Below are 14,667 nucleotides of genomic sequence, written 5' to 3'. Positions count from 1 at the left end.
CGAAATATATAGAAGAATTAGCGTAGAAATTTATTTCTGGGCCCATGACGTCGAATTAAAAGCGAGTTAGCTACCAATTAGGCTTCATTAGCGTTTAATTGAGATAAAACATCGGCGCGTCATCCGCATCCGAGACGCGCTACTTAAAGAGACTAATTGGTAAGAAAAGATGGGGGATCAAAGTATAAAGAGCGCACTTTGCCCCTGAAGGCGATTTATGCCGGAATGGACGAGACCAACAACAATTAGTTTCCTTTCTTAATTTCGCAAACAAATACGCTCGTACCAAAATAAAAAAATATACAACGGGAAGAAAACGGTTCTTTTCTTTTTCTGAGAAAACGCCCGGAAGGACCCGGAACGAAACCGGAACGACGTCCACCTCTGACCTTTCCCCGCGGTAATCTTCCAAGGAAGATTGGGTTCCGGGAGAGAGAGGGGTTACGACGAGACAAGGGGGATACCCAAATACTCCTTTCATTTTTCTTTCCAGCAAACTCATTAATGTCTCGTCAATTATTCAGTGCCCGAGACGAATCGACGTCGGAGTCCGTCGTTAATTCAAAAGCGCGCCGAAAGAGAAGAACACCTTCCAGGGGCCCTTTTGTGTCGGGGCCTTCATTAAAGGAGAACGCTTGGCCAGTTTTTAGGGGAGATTGAAAAGAGCGCAATCTTTTTCTTCGCCTTATCTCCGCCGGGGACTAAGTTCTTCCTTCCCATTAAACGCGTTTTCTCGCGGGAGGAAGATGGTGTGGAAATAAGGGACGCAGTTGGCAGAACCGACTCGAGGAACAAATCCACCAAGACGATCCGCTCTCGCGCTTCCCGTCTCGAACTAACGGTTTCAACATACGCGGAAAAAAGAAATGAGAGACTCGGTGTTAAGGAAATAGTGGAAGCACCAGGCTCACTGTCAGCGGTACCCGGGTCCGGAGGAAGATTCCTTACGCTAATGATTTAGAATGAAAGGGCGACAATTGGCGCTTCTCCGGATTCGGAGGGACTTCTCTTCGGACGTGGCCCCGCTGGCAGGAAGGGCCGCGGGGGAGCCACCCGGGCCTAATGAAGTGTCCGGCCGCTAGATAGCTCCGCTATCGAGGGAGGCCGGTTGGGCACCCTGGGAATTGGGCGTCGTAAAACTATGGCTTCCGCCTTTTCCGAGGGAAAAGAAATGGCCGCTAGTCTCGAAAAACAAAGAAACCTTGGGGAGTTAGCCCGCTGCTTCCCCTTTCGTATCTCTCCTCCGGGAGCGTGGAATGGATGGATAAATATAGTGGCCTCCGTATCGATTTGAAGGGGGACATGGTAAAGATTGCTTCCTATTGTTCTAAGGCGTAATGAGGTGTAACGTTATTTATGGATTTACGATAATTTATCGCTTTAAAGGACGGTAACGAAGCGAGTTTTTTGACAGCATTCGCGCATCGACCTTAAAAGGGCTTCTAAGCTTAACCAAATCGTGATACACGGTTTTAGCATTCGCGAAAAAGTTAAAACGTGAACCACCGAAATCGTCACGCGAGTACCTATTGGAAAGCTAAATATAAAATCTATTTGAACTTCTTACGCTTCTCTCGATTCCGTGACTTCCCAAAGAGCGTTCGCGATTATCCCCATTGAAAAGAAGCGATTAATAAATCCTGGTAATCAATAAGTCCTTAAGGTACAGATTCTTCCCTTTCCAACCCGAAAAATGGCAGCGAGGGGGGCGTTCGGTGGTGGCCCGCTAGTAACCGAAATTAATTCTCAAACCATTTGGCCGATGCATCTTTCTCTCAGCGCTGCCCCGACTCGTTACTCGCCATAAACGACGTTAATAGGTTACCGGGCGATTCATTATAGTCCAGAGCTATAAATTTCCGCGATCAGTTTTCATTTTTAAGCGACCTAATTCGTCCCAAACCCCATCTCCCGTTGATTTAGATTTAAAAGGTTTTAAGAGAAAAGGAAATGTACAGGCCGATATATTAATGTTCTAAATATTCGGGCTCCGAATAAAAGCGGAACGTTAAACGCTATAAGTCCCGTCAACATCCCCGATAACCTTTTCACCTCCGTTCGTGGCCTCTTAATCTGGATTTTTTTCCTCCACAGCGGCGCGGCTCGTTTAGTCGCAGCCTCTGAAATCGACCAAACAACCTTTATAGCGAAGCCGACAGAGTATAGTAGGGTTAGATGTCGATCGACGACGCAGCTTGGAAAACGTAGGAAATATATTTACGTAAACTTCGCGTTACGGCGCTGCATTGGCCCAACTGCTCGGTTCGTTTTGGAACGTAGTATAGTACCGTCTCCTCTCTATCTTCTTCGAATCCCCCGCGTGGAGGCTACCCGTTGTACGCGGCGGTGGCGCCCCCTTTACGCTCCTCCTAGGTCCCCCCTTTTTTTGGCAACCTCCGGCTTATTTTTGTAGATTTCGTAGCGGGAGGGCGACTATACCCGGAGGGTCGAAGCCGATAAAGCGTCAGCAGTCTCGCGAGCCTCGTTTCCGAGGGAACAAAAGGGCCCCGAAATTGGGAAGCTAAACAACCGGAATCGACGATTTCGCCGCGGACGATTCTGGCCGCGTCTACATTGTTGTACTCGCGCCCATTCCAAATGATCGCCAGGAGCGCGGCCCTCGCTGTTATTCCAATAATTCCGACTTTTATATCTCTTACGAGGGATCTACACCGCCTTCACGCGTCAAAGGCTTATCGGGAACAACTATAAACTAGGTTGTCTCTAGCGAAAGAATATCGGGAATAAGAAACCCCATTTTTCACGTGACGCCACTGATATTAAAAATTAAGTACGTCAATCAACGTGAAAAATTGGTTTTTATTCCTGATATTCGATCGCTAGAGACAACCTAGTTTATAGCTGTTCCAGGCCCGGACTGGCCAGGGCGGTTGGTCGGCGATCACCGAGGGCCCTCTGGTCAAGGGGGTCCCAAATTGCTTATTATACATTTTTTCTTAAGGTACTTCAGACGCGTTTGACGTTTCAAATTAATAATAATAATAATAATCAGCTAGGCTAATACCCTTGGCACCACCTTAGACCTAAGTCATCAAGCGACTTTTGAAGCCATTAATTCAGGTGGCCGGGTTACAACGCGTAGGAAGCAGAGATGGGCACTTTTTTGCCTATCTATCTTTTTACCTCTCAAAATCATCAAGATGGCGCCAATATCATTCTCAAAATCATTTTTTTTTAAAACCCCGCAAAATTTCAATATCATTTTCAAATCAAAGATGAGTAACTTTTCTCGATCAATTTTATTCCTCTCAATTTTTTTAATATAATGCGACTATCACTATTCCGATCGATCAATAAAAATCCGTGGAATCACAACCAATCAATTTTTATATAATTTTTTGGTTGAAAATCGTATCAAAATTGATAGAATTATAAGGTATATTTCTGAAATCGATCAAAAAAAGTATCAGATTCAAAAAAGATATGATATTGCCCGGGCAAGCTCGTCCATGCCACGCGAACGAGCCAACAGCTAACTACACTAACTATTACCGTTAACCTCAAGTTTTTATGGAAGCGGAAACCAAAGAACTCGGGGGGAAACCGCTTAATAGGCAAGAAGAATCTAGTACACTTTAAACGTTATTTGTTGTCCTATAAATAATAACTAGATTTTTATTCCTGTAATGGGGCCCCTCTTCAGTTTCTAGCCGAGGGCCCCCAAAGGAGCCAGTCCAGGCAGGGTTGCCACAAAATTTTCAGATTCAAATTCCCTGACTATTCCCTGTTTTCCCTGACCATTTTAAAAGATTTTCCCTGACTTATTAATTCCAAATTTTTTTCTTTTATATTTTACTTTTATCAGAAGTTAATAAATTTAGATGGACTTATATTTCAGTAAAAAGGTTTTGCAAATTTGCAATGTTGTAAATATTAGCCAAACATTCAAGGAAATAAATGATAATCGTGGAATTTGTCATAGATCTAGAGTTAAATTACCTTAAAAAAATGCCAAGATACAAATTTAATTCCCTGACTTTTCCCTGAATTTTTACCAATTCTTAAAATTCCCTGACATTTCCCTGACTTTTTAGGCCCATTTTTAAATTCCATGACTTTTCCCTTATTTCCCTGACGTGTGGCAACCCTACCAGGCCTGGTTGTTCCCGCAAAATTTACGTAACCCAATTTGTTCAGGATGTTGCGATCTAATTACGCTCAAATTTTCATTCAAATCGATTAACTTTCACGACGATGACAAACATTTCGCCATTCCATTCCATAAATCTTTAGGATTGAGACGAGAATGAAGCGGCTAAAACAAGATGTCACGGACATTTAATATTAAATATTAAATACATGGTATGGTGTCTTCATTTGATCGGCCTAGGCATTTTTCTGAAAAACTATACTTTCTAGAAATGTGAAATTTTCAGTATGTACTCTCTCGGGGAGATCGTTGTTATTTGTGAATTTCAGAAACATCGTGAAATGTTTCACGGTTTTAGAAGTGTTAGTTTTTGAACGCTACTTGGCATACGAAAAGTTTCAATTTTGTTTGTTTTTTATGACCAATTATTTCAGTGACGAAATGTACGATTTCCACCATACCAATTCCATTAAAGGTTTTCGAGTATGCTCTACAACTTGCTCATTGAAACTTTTCGTCTACCACGTAGCGTTCAAAAATTAACACTTCTAAAACCGTGAAACATTTCACGATGTTTCTGAAATTCACAAATAACAACGATCTCCCCGAGAGAGTACATACTGAAAATTTCACAATTCTAGAAAGTATAGTTTTTGAGAAAAATGCCTGGGCCGATCAAATGTAGACACCCTGTATATTTTAGATATTAAATTAAAAATTGAACCAATTTTCAATTATCTCAACAGGAAATAGAATTTGATCGAAAATGAATTTTTCGAGTTACCTGGTTTTGGAACTAAGGTAGCGAAACACGAACACCTTAATTTAAATTAATTTTTAGACAACCGAATTTTTCGAATTACCTGTTTTTGGAAATAAGGTGTTTTTAGTAGTTAGATGGAGCCTGTATCAATTGGTACGAAATTAAAATATCACAATATTGAGTACACGGGTTGTGGGGTCCCGTGAGTTGGTCAGAAATCTCACTAAAATATGATTTTCAACCAAATCGGTCTTAATTTTAAAAATATGTACATTTAAAGTCGAAAATCGCCCAACATCATTAAAAAGGGCAAATGACCTCCAAAATTCATAACGGGCTACCGAGGGCATAATATTTCCTTTCGATTGAGATATCCCTGGCCCTTCTAAACATAATTCTTGGAGAGATAAGCTGGTTTCACACTCGACGGAAAATTAGCAGCGTAAAGTTGAACGTTAGCGGTATATCGAATGGGAATAATTTTAAGCTCGGCGTTTATTATCGTCTTTCAGGCATATTTTCCGTCGAGTGTGAAACCAGCTTTACGTGGAATACGGCGGCGGCGGCGGCAACGCGAGCATAGTAAACACGAATCCCTTAGGGATTGTGTTTAACAAAATGGCACAGCCACAATAGTAGCCTCTTCCTCCTATCACGCTTGATTTTACCCCTTTGATTAAAAAATGCGGCTCAGAACTGGCATAGGTAGATAGAGAGAACTAATACCAATCGAATGACGCCTGAATTAAATTAAATCGAGTGCCGTTGAAGAGAATTCGTCGATTTCCGGGGACCTATATACGGAGCTATAGAGTAGACTATAAGAACCTATGGCAGGGTTGCCACATTTTTTTTCCAAATCAAATTCCCCGACTTTTCCAGGTTTTCCCTGACCATCTCTGGAGATTTTCCTCGACTTATTTTGTCCCAAGATTTTGTAATTTTTAACCTATATTTTAGTAAAAGTTTCCTATTTGCAACCGAAATTAAATTCCCTGATTTTTAGACTAACTTTTAAAATTCCCTGACTTTCCCTTATTTTTATACCCATATTCAAACTCGCCGAGTTTTCCAGGTACCGTGGCAACCATGTATAGCTTCCACTGTATTATTCACCTCGACCATCGCTAACATCAGGAGCGAAAATAGCAGCCTCTTTCCTATATACTAGAGGAAGAGGCTAAAAAGCGAAATAGATGAAAACGCCTGTAGAAGTGTTCGACACGCTAAACAGCGGTGTTCAGGGAGAAGACGACTACCAGTTATTTGCCTACTAGGGCATTTTACGGGGGCTCTCGCTCGAAATATCCGAGGCTATCAGTCGGGCTAAATGGGCGACGATTCGGTCACGTTTGAGAACGTAGGCGGTAGTTGTAAGAGAAGTCGTCAAGCGTGAAGAGGAGGATGGCAACTCCTTCCATCTCCTCCGTTAATTGCGGGATACCGAGCTAGGATTATGAAGAAGCGCCAAAAGAACGAATTGAAGCTAGGCGGAGAGGGGTGAACGTCGAGAAGAGGCGGAGAGGGGTGAACGTCGAGAAGAGGCGGTGGCGGGGGTGCGGGCGCTGTTGGTGCAGGGAATTCGCGGCTAATTGCGATCGTCAAGCGGTTGAGCAGTTCGGGTTCGTATTATAGCGGAGAGGAGACGGGGCCGCGTGTGGACGGAGGGATCGGGCGCGTCGGCCGAAAAACATTAGGCGAGACAAAAGGCGACGGTGTGTATTCAAGCAGGTGCTCGCCGGAGTGAAAGAGAGAGGAGGGCGACGTTTAACGCTTAAATAAAGCTTTCGTCACCATCTTTTAATCTCGTTTCGGATAAAAATCCTACAAAAATAATTATTCGCGGGGACTTTTCCTTTCACGATATTTCTGGAGCTGGGAACGGTCTTAACTAACATTATATATTAGTCAATACGGGGATTCGTTAAATTGGCTTATTTTCACTAGCTTAATCTTCTAATTGTACGTACGACTGCGGATTTAACGAATGGTCAACTGCGCAAATCGCGGGATAAAATTAACGAAGTGAAACAAAATACCGCACTATAAAAATTAACCGAAAAGATACCACAGTTTTAATATTAATAGAAGTACAACTTTAAAAATTAGCGAAAGGGGAAAAAATAAAGTTTTAATTCCATGATTACTCTAATATCTTGTTTAAAAATGTAAATAAAGCGGCATTTTAGCCTCCTTTTATCGAATTTAAAAGTAAAACTAAACCTCTAGACTAGATTAAACTGGTTAACAATGTAACACTATTAATGTTTTATAGTATGTTTACTGATATAAGACATTTTATATCGATGAAAAGGTAAAAAAATTAAAAACCCTTAAAAAGTAATTTATGTTTCAATTTTTTTATTTTTCCGATTTGCGGAAATTTTCCGTATTTTATTTTTCCAGAAAATTAACAACACTAGGAATTTCAAAAACCGACGGCAAATATATAGGCTATTTCTTAACAGCGTCGTGTCGAAATTTTTAAAGAACACAAGGTCTTTAACAGTCACGATTATCGGGGACAGCTCTGCCATTGATAAAGAGTGGCGAGAGTTATCAGCGCTTCCGGGAATAAATTTTGGAATACATTAACTGCCAACGTCACATTCCTAAGGGGGAGGGGGGGGGGGATGCGCTTACGGGCAATTTGTTTTTAATAAAATTATGCAAAACAAATTCCGCATCTCGGCGAAAGGAAGGAAGCTCAGGCTCCGGAAGCTCGGGCGCAATCTTTCAACAACAAGCACCGTCGCCGGCGCTTTTTCCTCAGCGAAACGAGCGACAAGCTTTTAATTTTCGGAGGCGGCCAAATTTTCTTGGTCGACGAGCGGTAATTAGCCGTACCCTTTTCCCGTCTTACCTTCGACGACTAATTTTAGAAACGCCTCTTTTAAAAAAAGAGAAACTTTTAATAGAGTTTAACTCTCTCTCTCCCATTCGCCGGCCGAGAAGCTCAAATATTTAATTAATAGAGAGAATAAAGTCCCGTTGACTTTTCAGCCTAATTGAAGGCTCGTTTATGATCAATGACGCGAAAATCGCCAAGGACGACGGGCAAAGTGGATGTCACTCATTTAAACTCCAGCGAGTTTCACACTCGGCAGGAGGGCATAATTGGCCGCGATGTTCTACGCGACGAGGGAAAAATTTAATCCGGGTTATCTATCTCCATTTGGACCCATCTTTCATCGTCCAGTAATAGTCCCTTTAAGTTCACGGTATCGTTCGAAATGGGGGAACGGGTGAAGTCGGTATCCTGTTTGGGAAAACTGATATACGCCCAGAACATAAAGACGTCATTTGGCAATTTCACTTTCTCAACGGCTGGAGGGAAAGAAGAAAGTAAAGGGGGGATCAGAACGAGGTAATTGGGTGTCCCGGGGCATCGTAAATAAAAATTAAACTTTCACGGATTCTTCGTCTCCTTTTTTTCATCATCTCGGGATATAGGATATTCTTGGCTCCATCTTCGTTATTCTGTAGAATAGAGAGGATTGGATTCGAGCCGGGGTGCTTCTTAAGCCTCGGTTCCAACGTAAACGCTCTGATAGGCAAAACTTATTTTTCGCTCGCCTACGTCCCGAACGATTTTGCTTACGCTAACGCTTGGCCGCTTTCTAACTCGTTTGACGCGCCGGCACCAAATTCCTCAAAGCCGGATGGGATGGCTGGGCCTATAGCGCCGTAGTTCAAAGAAGCGGCTCTGTTGGGCCGGAATAGATATTCTGGCGGCGTGCCAGCGACTGATTTCTCGCCTGACTAGCGGAGACTGATAATAATCCCTCTAGGAGAAGCCGCGTTTACGGGAGAAACCGGGATAAGCCCCGAGCCGTTCGCCCGACTCATTTTTCAACTACGAAAGTTTCCGAAAAACCCTTTCTTCCCATTTTCCCTCACGACGCCTGTCGCCTAATAAACGTTCAGTTCGAGCAAAAAATAATCACGGGTTAATTAAAAAATGTAACACACGGTCACCGTAGGGTGGCGCGACGCGCTCCAACAAAAAAAAAAAGATCGAAGGTTGGCGGGGAAGGCCCCAAACAAGGGCCGAGGGAGCGGAAATTCGATTTTATCGAACGTTCTTATTGGGGACAAGAAGGGTTTTGATGGCCATTTCGGGACGGCGAGGGCCTCTATATATACACCGTGTAGAGTCGAAAGAACTAAGATGGCGGCCGCTGGTTGAGGGGAGGCTAGACTAAAAATCGAAGACGCGGTAGCAATTAACGATAAAAAATCCTCCAGCCTTTACCGTTGGCTCGCATTCAGCCGCTACTTTCTGGCAGGGAGATTGCGTTATAAGGAAATTTCTTTCTCGGCACGGCTCGACTTTCTTTTCTGAAAAAGCGTCGAAGCTTGTCAAAAATGTCCAACCAGCGTGCGAAAGCCGACATGTTAGATAACCAAAGGAGCCTGTCTCAAAATGAGCCCTTTGTTTTTTCCTAGGAGCAATTTTCTTTCGTGAAAAGGGTAAATACGAGTCAAGGTTATAAGTCACTATCGAAATTTAGAACGCGCTTTTTTAAACATTTTTTTTAGACGTTAAATACAAACTATCATAAGTGAGATAATAAAAAAAGTATGCCAATGTGGAAAAAGTATCACCGAACTGATTTTTAGAGTTACTGCGCAATCATGGTTTAATGCTCAGCACAGAAATAATTAGTGTATAACTATGCTCGAGTCGAAATACAATACTACGAAGGACGATTATGTACTAATCATTTCGTTTGAGAATCTAAGTCGGAGCTGGGCACTCTCGTCGTAAGGGTCGAAAAACGGTTGAATTATAAAATTAGCATTAAAATAATAGGAAGTGTCATACTTAATGTTATTAAGTTCAGGGTTGCCACAAAATTTTTGAGATTCAAATTCCCTGTTTTCCCTGACCATTTTAAGACATTTTCCCTGACTTTTTAAGGCCAAATTTTTATTTTATATTTGACTTTTATCAGAATTTAATAAATTTTAATGAACTTATATTTCAGTAAAAAGGTTATTAGCCAAACTTTCAAGGAAATAAATGATAATCATAGAATTTGTAATAGATCTGGTCTAAAAAATAACCTTAAAAAAGTGCCAAGATAAAATTTAATTCCCTGACTTTTTACAAATTCTAAAAATTCCCTAACATTTCCCTGACTTTTTAGGTCCATTCTTAAATTCCCTGACTTTTCCCTGACGTGTGGCAACCCTGAAGTTACTTATGAAACTACGATACAGTAATATTTAAAAATGGAAGTCAATTTACCTTCGGTGCATTCGCAGTGAGAATCCAAGTAAGTCAGAACGCTTCCTAGGGCGACCGTGGCTCCTAATAATCGAGCCCTGATAAGGCCCTCTCTCCTTTTGGCTCTGACAACTTTGACCTTGCCGAGAGTAGCGGCGTAGTCGTCTAGTTTACGGCCCAAATGAGCTACAAAAGAAAGGAAAATGACATCAGCCGTTTCTAGGAAAACGCGCGTTTTTATTGGTCGGTAATCGGAGAAGGCTCTTACGCATATCGGAGAAGTCATCAACGAGAATAACCTCTCGCAGGAATTTGGAAGGAGAGCGATCCAGGACCGAATGAACCGTCCTGAGAAGGACGCTCCAGGCTTCGTTATGGAAGCAAATTATCACACTCGTGTCCGGCAAATTTTCGGAGTACCGTTCTTTGCGACACCTGTCGGATATAAACGAGAAATGGTTGAGATATAAGAAAAAAGAAAACTGGGTTTTATAGGAGATAGAAAAGGAAAATAAGCCTAATAGGAGCTATCAGCGGCCGAGCGAATCCGACAACACAGCGCGCGTCATCCTTTAACGCCTCCCAGGGAAATATAAACCGAGAATTTCGTGTTAGAGCCAGCCGACCAAGAAAATACCTTGACGCCTCCTTCGAGTTTATTTTGAAATTGTCGCCAAAAAGCAATTTTCCTCCAAAAAAATAAAGAGGCGCGATACGGTCACGGACAGAACTACGCGACGGTACAACCGAAACCGCGCCGGATGGTAAAGTCTTCGCTACTATCTTATACACTTGACCGTAAGGGTAGTGGCGAAAGGTCCCTACATACAGTCGAGTGCCGCGGGGGAGGGGGCAGAGAATCAGCAATGGGATTGAGAATCTTCGCTCCGAAGAACATGGAATCGGAGAGTGGGGGCCCGGCTAAATCCCTCCAGTGACACCAGCCATAGAACGCGCGATAAAAAAGGACCGTAAGAAACGGAACAAGTTGACGAAAACCCAAATACAGTCCGGCGCTTCAAATTGGGCTTAGATCAAAACGATTCAACGAACGTTTAAAATACGAAATAAATTATTGGGCAATTTCAAATTAAGCGTCGTTGCAGATTCGGGGGTGTAATTAGGGAGCGCTGCTTGAGTGAAGAGGATCCTGAGAAACCCCGAAGAAAAGCGGTCCCTTTGATTTCGTCTCCCCCCCCCCCCCCCCGATGGCGAATCTCCTTCAGTCAAAGAAGAGCGGTTTCAGCAGTACGCATTGACGATGACGCGCTGAAGTCGGTCTATACGGACTGAGAGAAGCTGATTACATTTCATTCTGGCATTTCAACCACAGGCGTACCACGCTCTTCAGAACGAAGAGGATTCCTATATCAGCAGTCCTGGTTCGGACTTTAAATTCGGGGTTGATTGCCCCCCGGGTTTATTATCATTTAGGTACGCGTATCCCATTATGAGAATTGGAATTTATAAATATAAGGTTAAATTCGACTCGCCTAATATTTACGCGGCGGTATCAGGTAAGAGTCAAAATCGTCTTTTTTATTATCCTTTATCAGTACCGACTCACTCCTAGATGGCGATAGTGAGCGGAACAAAAAATATATATCGGTATATACGACTGTTACAGTTTGCCAGTCGGAACTCTACTAAACAGAGCCAACGGTCCACACGGGGGTAAAAATCACACGGTGATAATGTATCCGAGGAAAACTTAGCGAACTTAATAGCGCGACGTTTCAAAATGTACGTTAGCGATATAACTTTAACCATCCGTCATCTCGCTTCTTTGAAACCCTCGCGTATTACGTTTACAGCTGAAAAAGTATTTACGATATTGGGGCCGCGGGACAGGGAGGGGGGATAGAAATAGTTCCATCATCCGGCAGGGCAGTTAGGCCGCCCGATAGGATATCGAATGGAGAAAAAGATAAAATGGGGGGGGCGAGCGTGTCGTATACGCCCCGGGGGCTTCTCCCTCCGCGAAATGGCAAAATTACGTGCCCATTTATTTCGATAAGGAGACATTACTTATTTCAACGAGAATCCGAGAATCATCAATCGCCACCTCCTTCCAGCGGAAAAAAAACTCTTATGGTTGCCGAAAAATCCCCTACAAATTTAGAAACGACGACCCGGGTTGTCAGTACGTAATATTGAAATTCCGCGCAACGCGTACCGAAAATAGCACCGAGTTAGTAATTTGCCGCACCATCGACACCGTCTCGCGGACCAATGGCGCGTGCTAAAATACACTTTCTTTCGAAATCTAAACATTTATCCTTCGGTGGAGAAATAAACGAGACGTTTCGTGGAAAGTAGCGGGAGTTATTCGACGTGTCCGCCAAAACGCGAAACGAAATAGCCCAATTTGGCGGTTATCGTTGGAGTCCGGTTGAAGGTCGGGACAAAGTATCGCTGTCGGCCGTTTTTCGGGAGTTGTCTCGCGATCCGCGGAGAGAAAGGAGGACGCGGAAAGGTCATTTTTCTTTCGAATGATTTCCTCGCGCAGCTACGAAATCATAGGCGACGCTTCGTCGTAATTTCTGCCATTGGCCATTAGTCAAACGCTCGATCCCCGCAATTTCGCCGAAAGAGAACGCTTTCAGGCTTTGTCCGGAGGGGGCTGACATTCCAAAGAGTTATAACTGGGAGACGACGAAGAAGCGCCCTTTTGTTTCGGCGGGTCCAGTCAGTCCGACACCGTCCAGCCGACACTTTCCGAAACAGGGAATATAAATTCGGAGCCAAATGTTGCGCTTATGGAAGTTTGACGGATAATAGAGGACGCGACTGGAGAAGCGTGAAAAATGGAATCAATCCCTCGCGCCGGAGAGGGACGAAAGTGCCAATTGCCCGTGCCTGAGAAATAAAATATCAATTCGAGGGAAATCTACACCCGCTGCCATATAGCGCGCTAAGAAATAAGAATTTTCCATCTTAGGAAGTAAAGGCTAGAGAGAGAAAATAGGTTTCGAGGGTTCATCGCTCAATCCTCTCTCGACCCTTTCCGCGTTTAACTTCCATTTCCAGAAGAGTAGCTGCCGCTCTCTCAGAAGAGGAAGTTCCCAGAGAGAGATGGAAGCCGAGGAGTATACACGGAGGGAGAGGAAGGAAAAAATGCCGAGTGGCGAATTTATCTTAATTTTATTTCGCGACTTTTACAAGATTTCCGTCTCTGGCGTCTGGTCCTGATAAATGATGACGATGCCGCATCCGCTACACGCTCCCCCCGCGTTCTTCCTTAGCGCGCGGAGATAATCCTTTTAGAGAAATAGCGTTGGGGTCACGACTCGCTGGGTGGAAGGAATGGTACGCGGGAGGAAATGAAAAATCTTGGACTTTCGCTGGCTAAAGGTAAATTTGTCAAGGAATTTAGAAGAGTAAAGGCGCGGTTGGAAATAATGAAAGGCTAAAGCGCCATTTCATCGGAAACTAATATTTACGAGAGACCATCGGAAAAATATGTAATATAGTCTAGAGTAGAATTTAAATTTATACGTATATGTAAACTAATAATAAGTACGCGACCAATTGTATACATGTTTTAATAAATTCCCCTTACTTACAAGTTCAGCTTAGATATGGGGAACACATGCGTGCAGCTTATTCAAATGAGCAAAATATTGTAGTTTTGTGTATTACACAATAAAGTAATAATAATAATATAATATTTACGAAAGTTTAAAATATAAACTATCCTTGATGTATATTTTAAACAAATTTGAAGTTAGTGTTGCAAGTCGGAAAATTTTCCGGAAAATGACCGAGGATTTTTCCCGGAAAAATTTCCGTATTTTTCCGAAAAGAATAAAAAAGTTTTCATTCCATGATTAGTCTAATATTGTTTGAAAATTTTAATAAAACGGCATTTTCGACTAATTTTTTCGAATCTGAAACTAAACCTCTAGACTAGTTTAAACTGATTAACAATGTAACACTATTAATGTTTTGTAATATGCTTACTGATATTAGACATTTTATATCGATAAAAAGTTAAAATCATTAAAAACCCTTAAAAAGTCATTTATGTTTAAATTTTTTATTTTTCCGATTGGCGGAAAATTTTCCGCATTTTATTTTTCCGAAAAATTAACAACACTGTTTAAATTACTACACCCGACATATATTTTAAGCTAATCTTGAATTTGGGGTTATTCAAAGAGTACAATTTAAATCTCGATACCTCGAAGCTAAGGATTCGATATTAAAATTTAAAGAAATTTATATGGACTATATTTTAGGAGATTGCCCAAAAAAGAAAAAAGGTTAACAAGCAGCAGCTGCCGTATATCCTTCGACAAAAACCTAGTACATTATTTTTCTAAAAGAGGGGTCTTATTAAAAAAAACCCCTACCTAGGAGAATGAAGGAAAAAAGGCGGCGGGTATTCTGTCACCTCTGAAGACGTACAACTCCCCGGGGTTTGGTGGAGCCAGTGCTTCCGTAATGAACATGTAGATTAAGGAGGCAGAGAGGGCTCAGGTGCACCGAGCGGATAAAAAAAAACACCCACCGCGTGTAGAGCTTCACTTCTACACGAGAGCTTTTCGATATTCACCC

At 42.4% G+C, this 14,667-nt stretch overlaps 1 protein-coding gene across 3 annotated transcripts in view; it reads right to left on the bottom strand.

The window, feature by feature from the left end:
- The window catches only part of Pgant9 (polypeptide N-acetylgalactosaminyltransferase 9), a 126,994-nt gene that overhangs the window by 21,252 nt on the left and 91,075 nt on the right, over nt 1–14,667 (bottom strand). For all 3 annotated transcript variants that reach the window (XM_090155136.1, XM_090155135.1, XM_090155137.1), the window contains 2 exons: nt 10,376–10,542; nt 10,129–10,293 (listed from right to left, as the gene is read on the bottom strand). In XM_090155136.1, coding sequence (XP_090011262.1) covers nt 10,129–10,293; nt 10,376–10,542 — 332 coding nt within the window. The remainder of the gene's footprint in view (nt 1–10,128; nt 10,294–10,375; nt 10,543–14,667) is intronic.

This window comes from Leiobunum rupestre, chromosome 8 (genome assembly GCF_980474605.1).
Source record: "Leiobunum rupestre chromosome 8, qqLeiRupe1.1.hap1, whole genome shotgun sequence".
NCBI lineage: Eukaryota > Metazoa > Arthropoda > Arachnida > Opiliones > Sclerosomatidae > Leiobunum > Leiobunum rupestre.
This window is presented reverse-complemented; position numbering and strand designations above follow the sequence as displayed.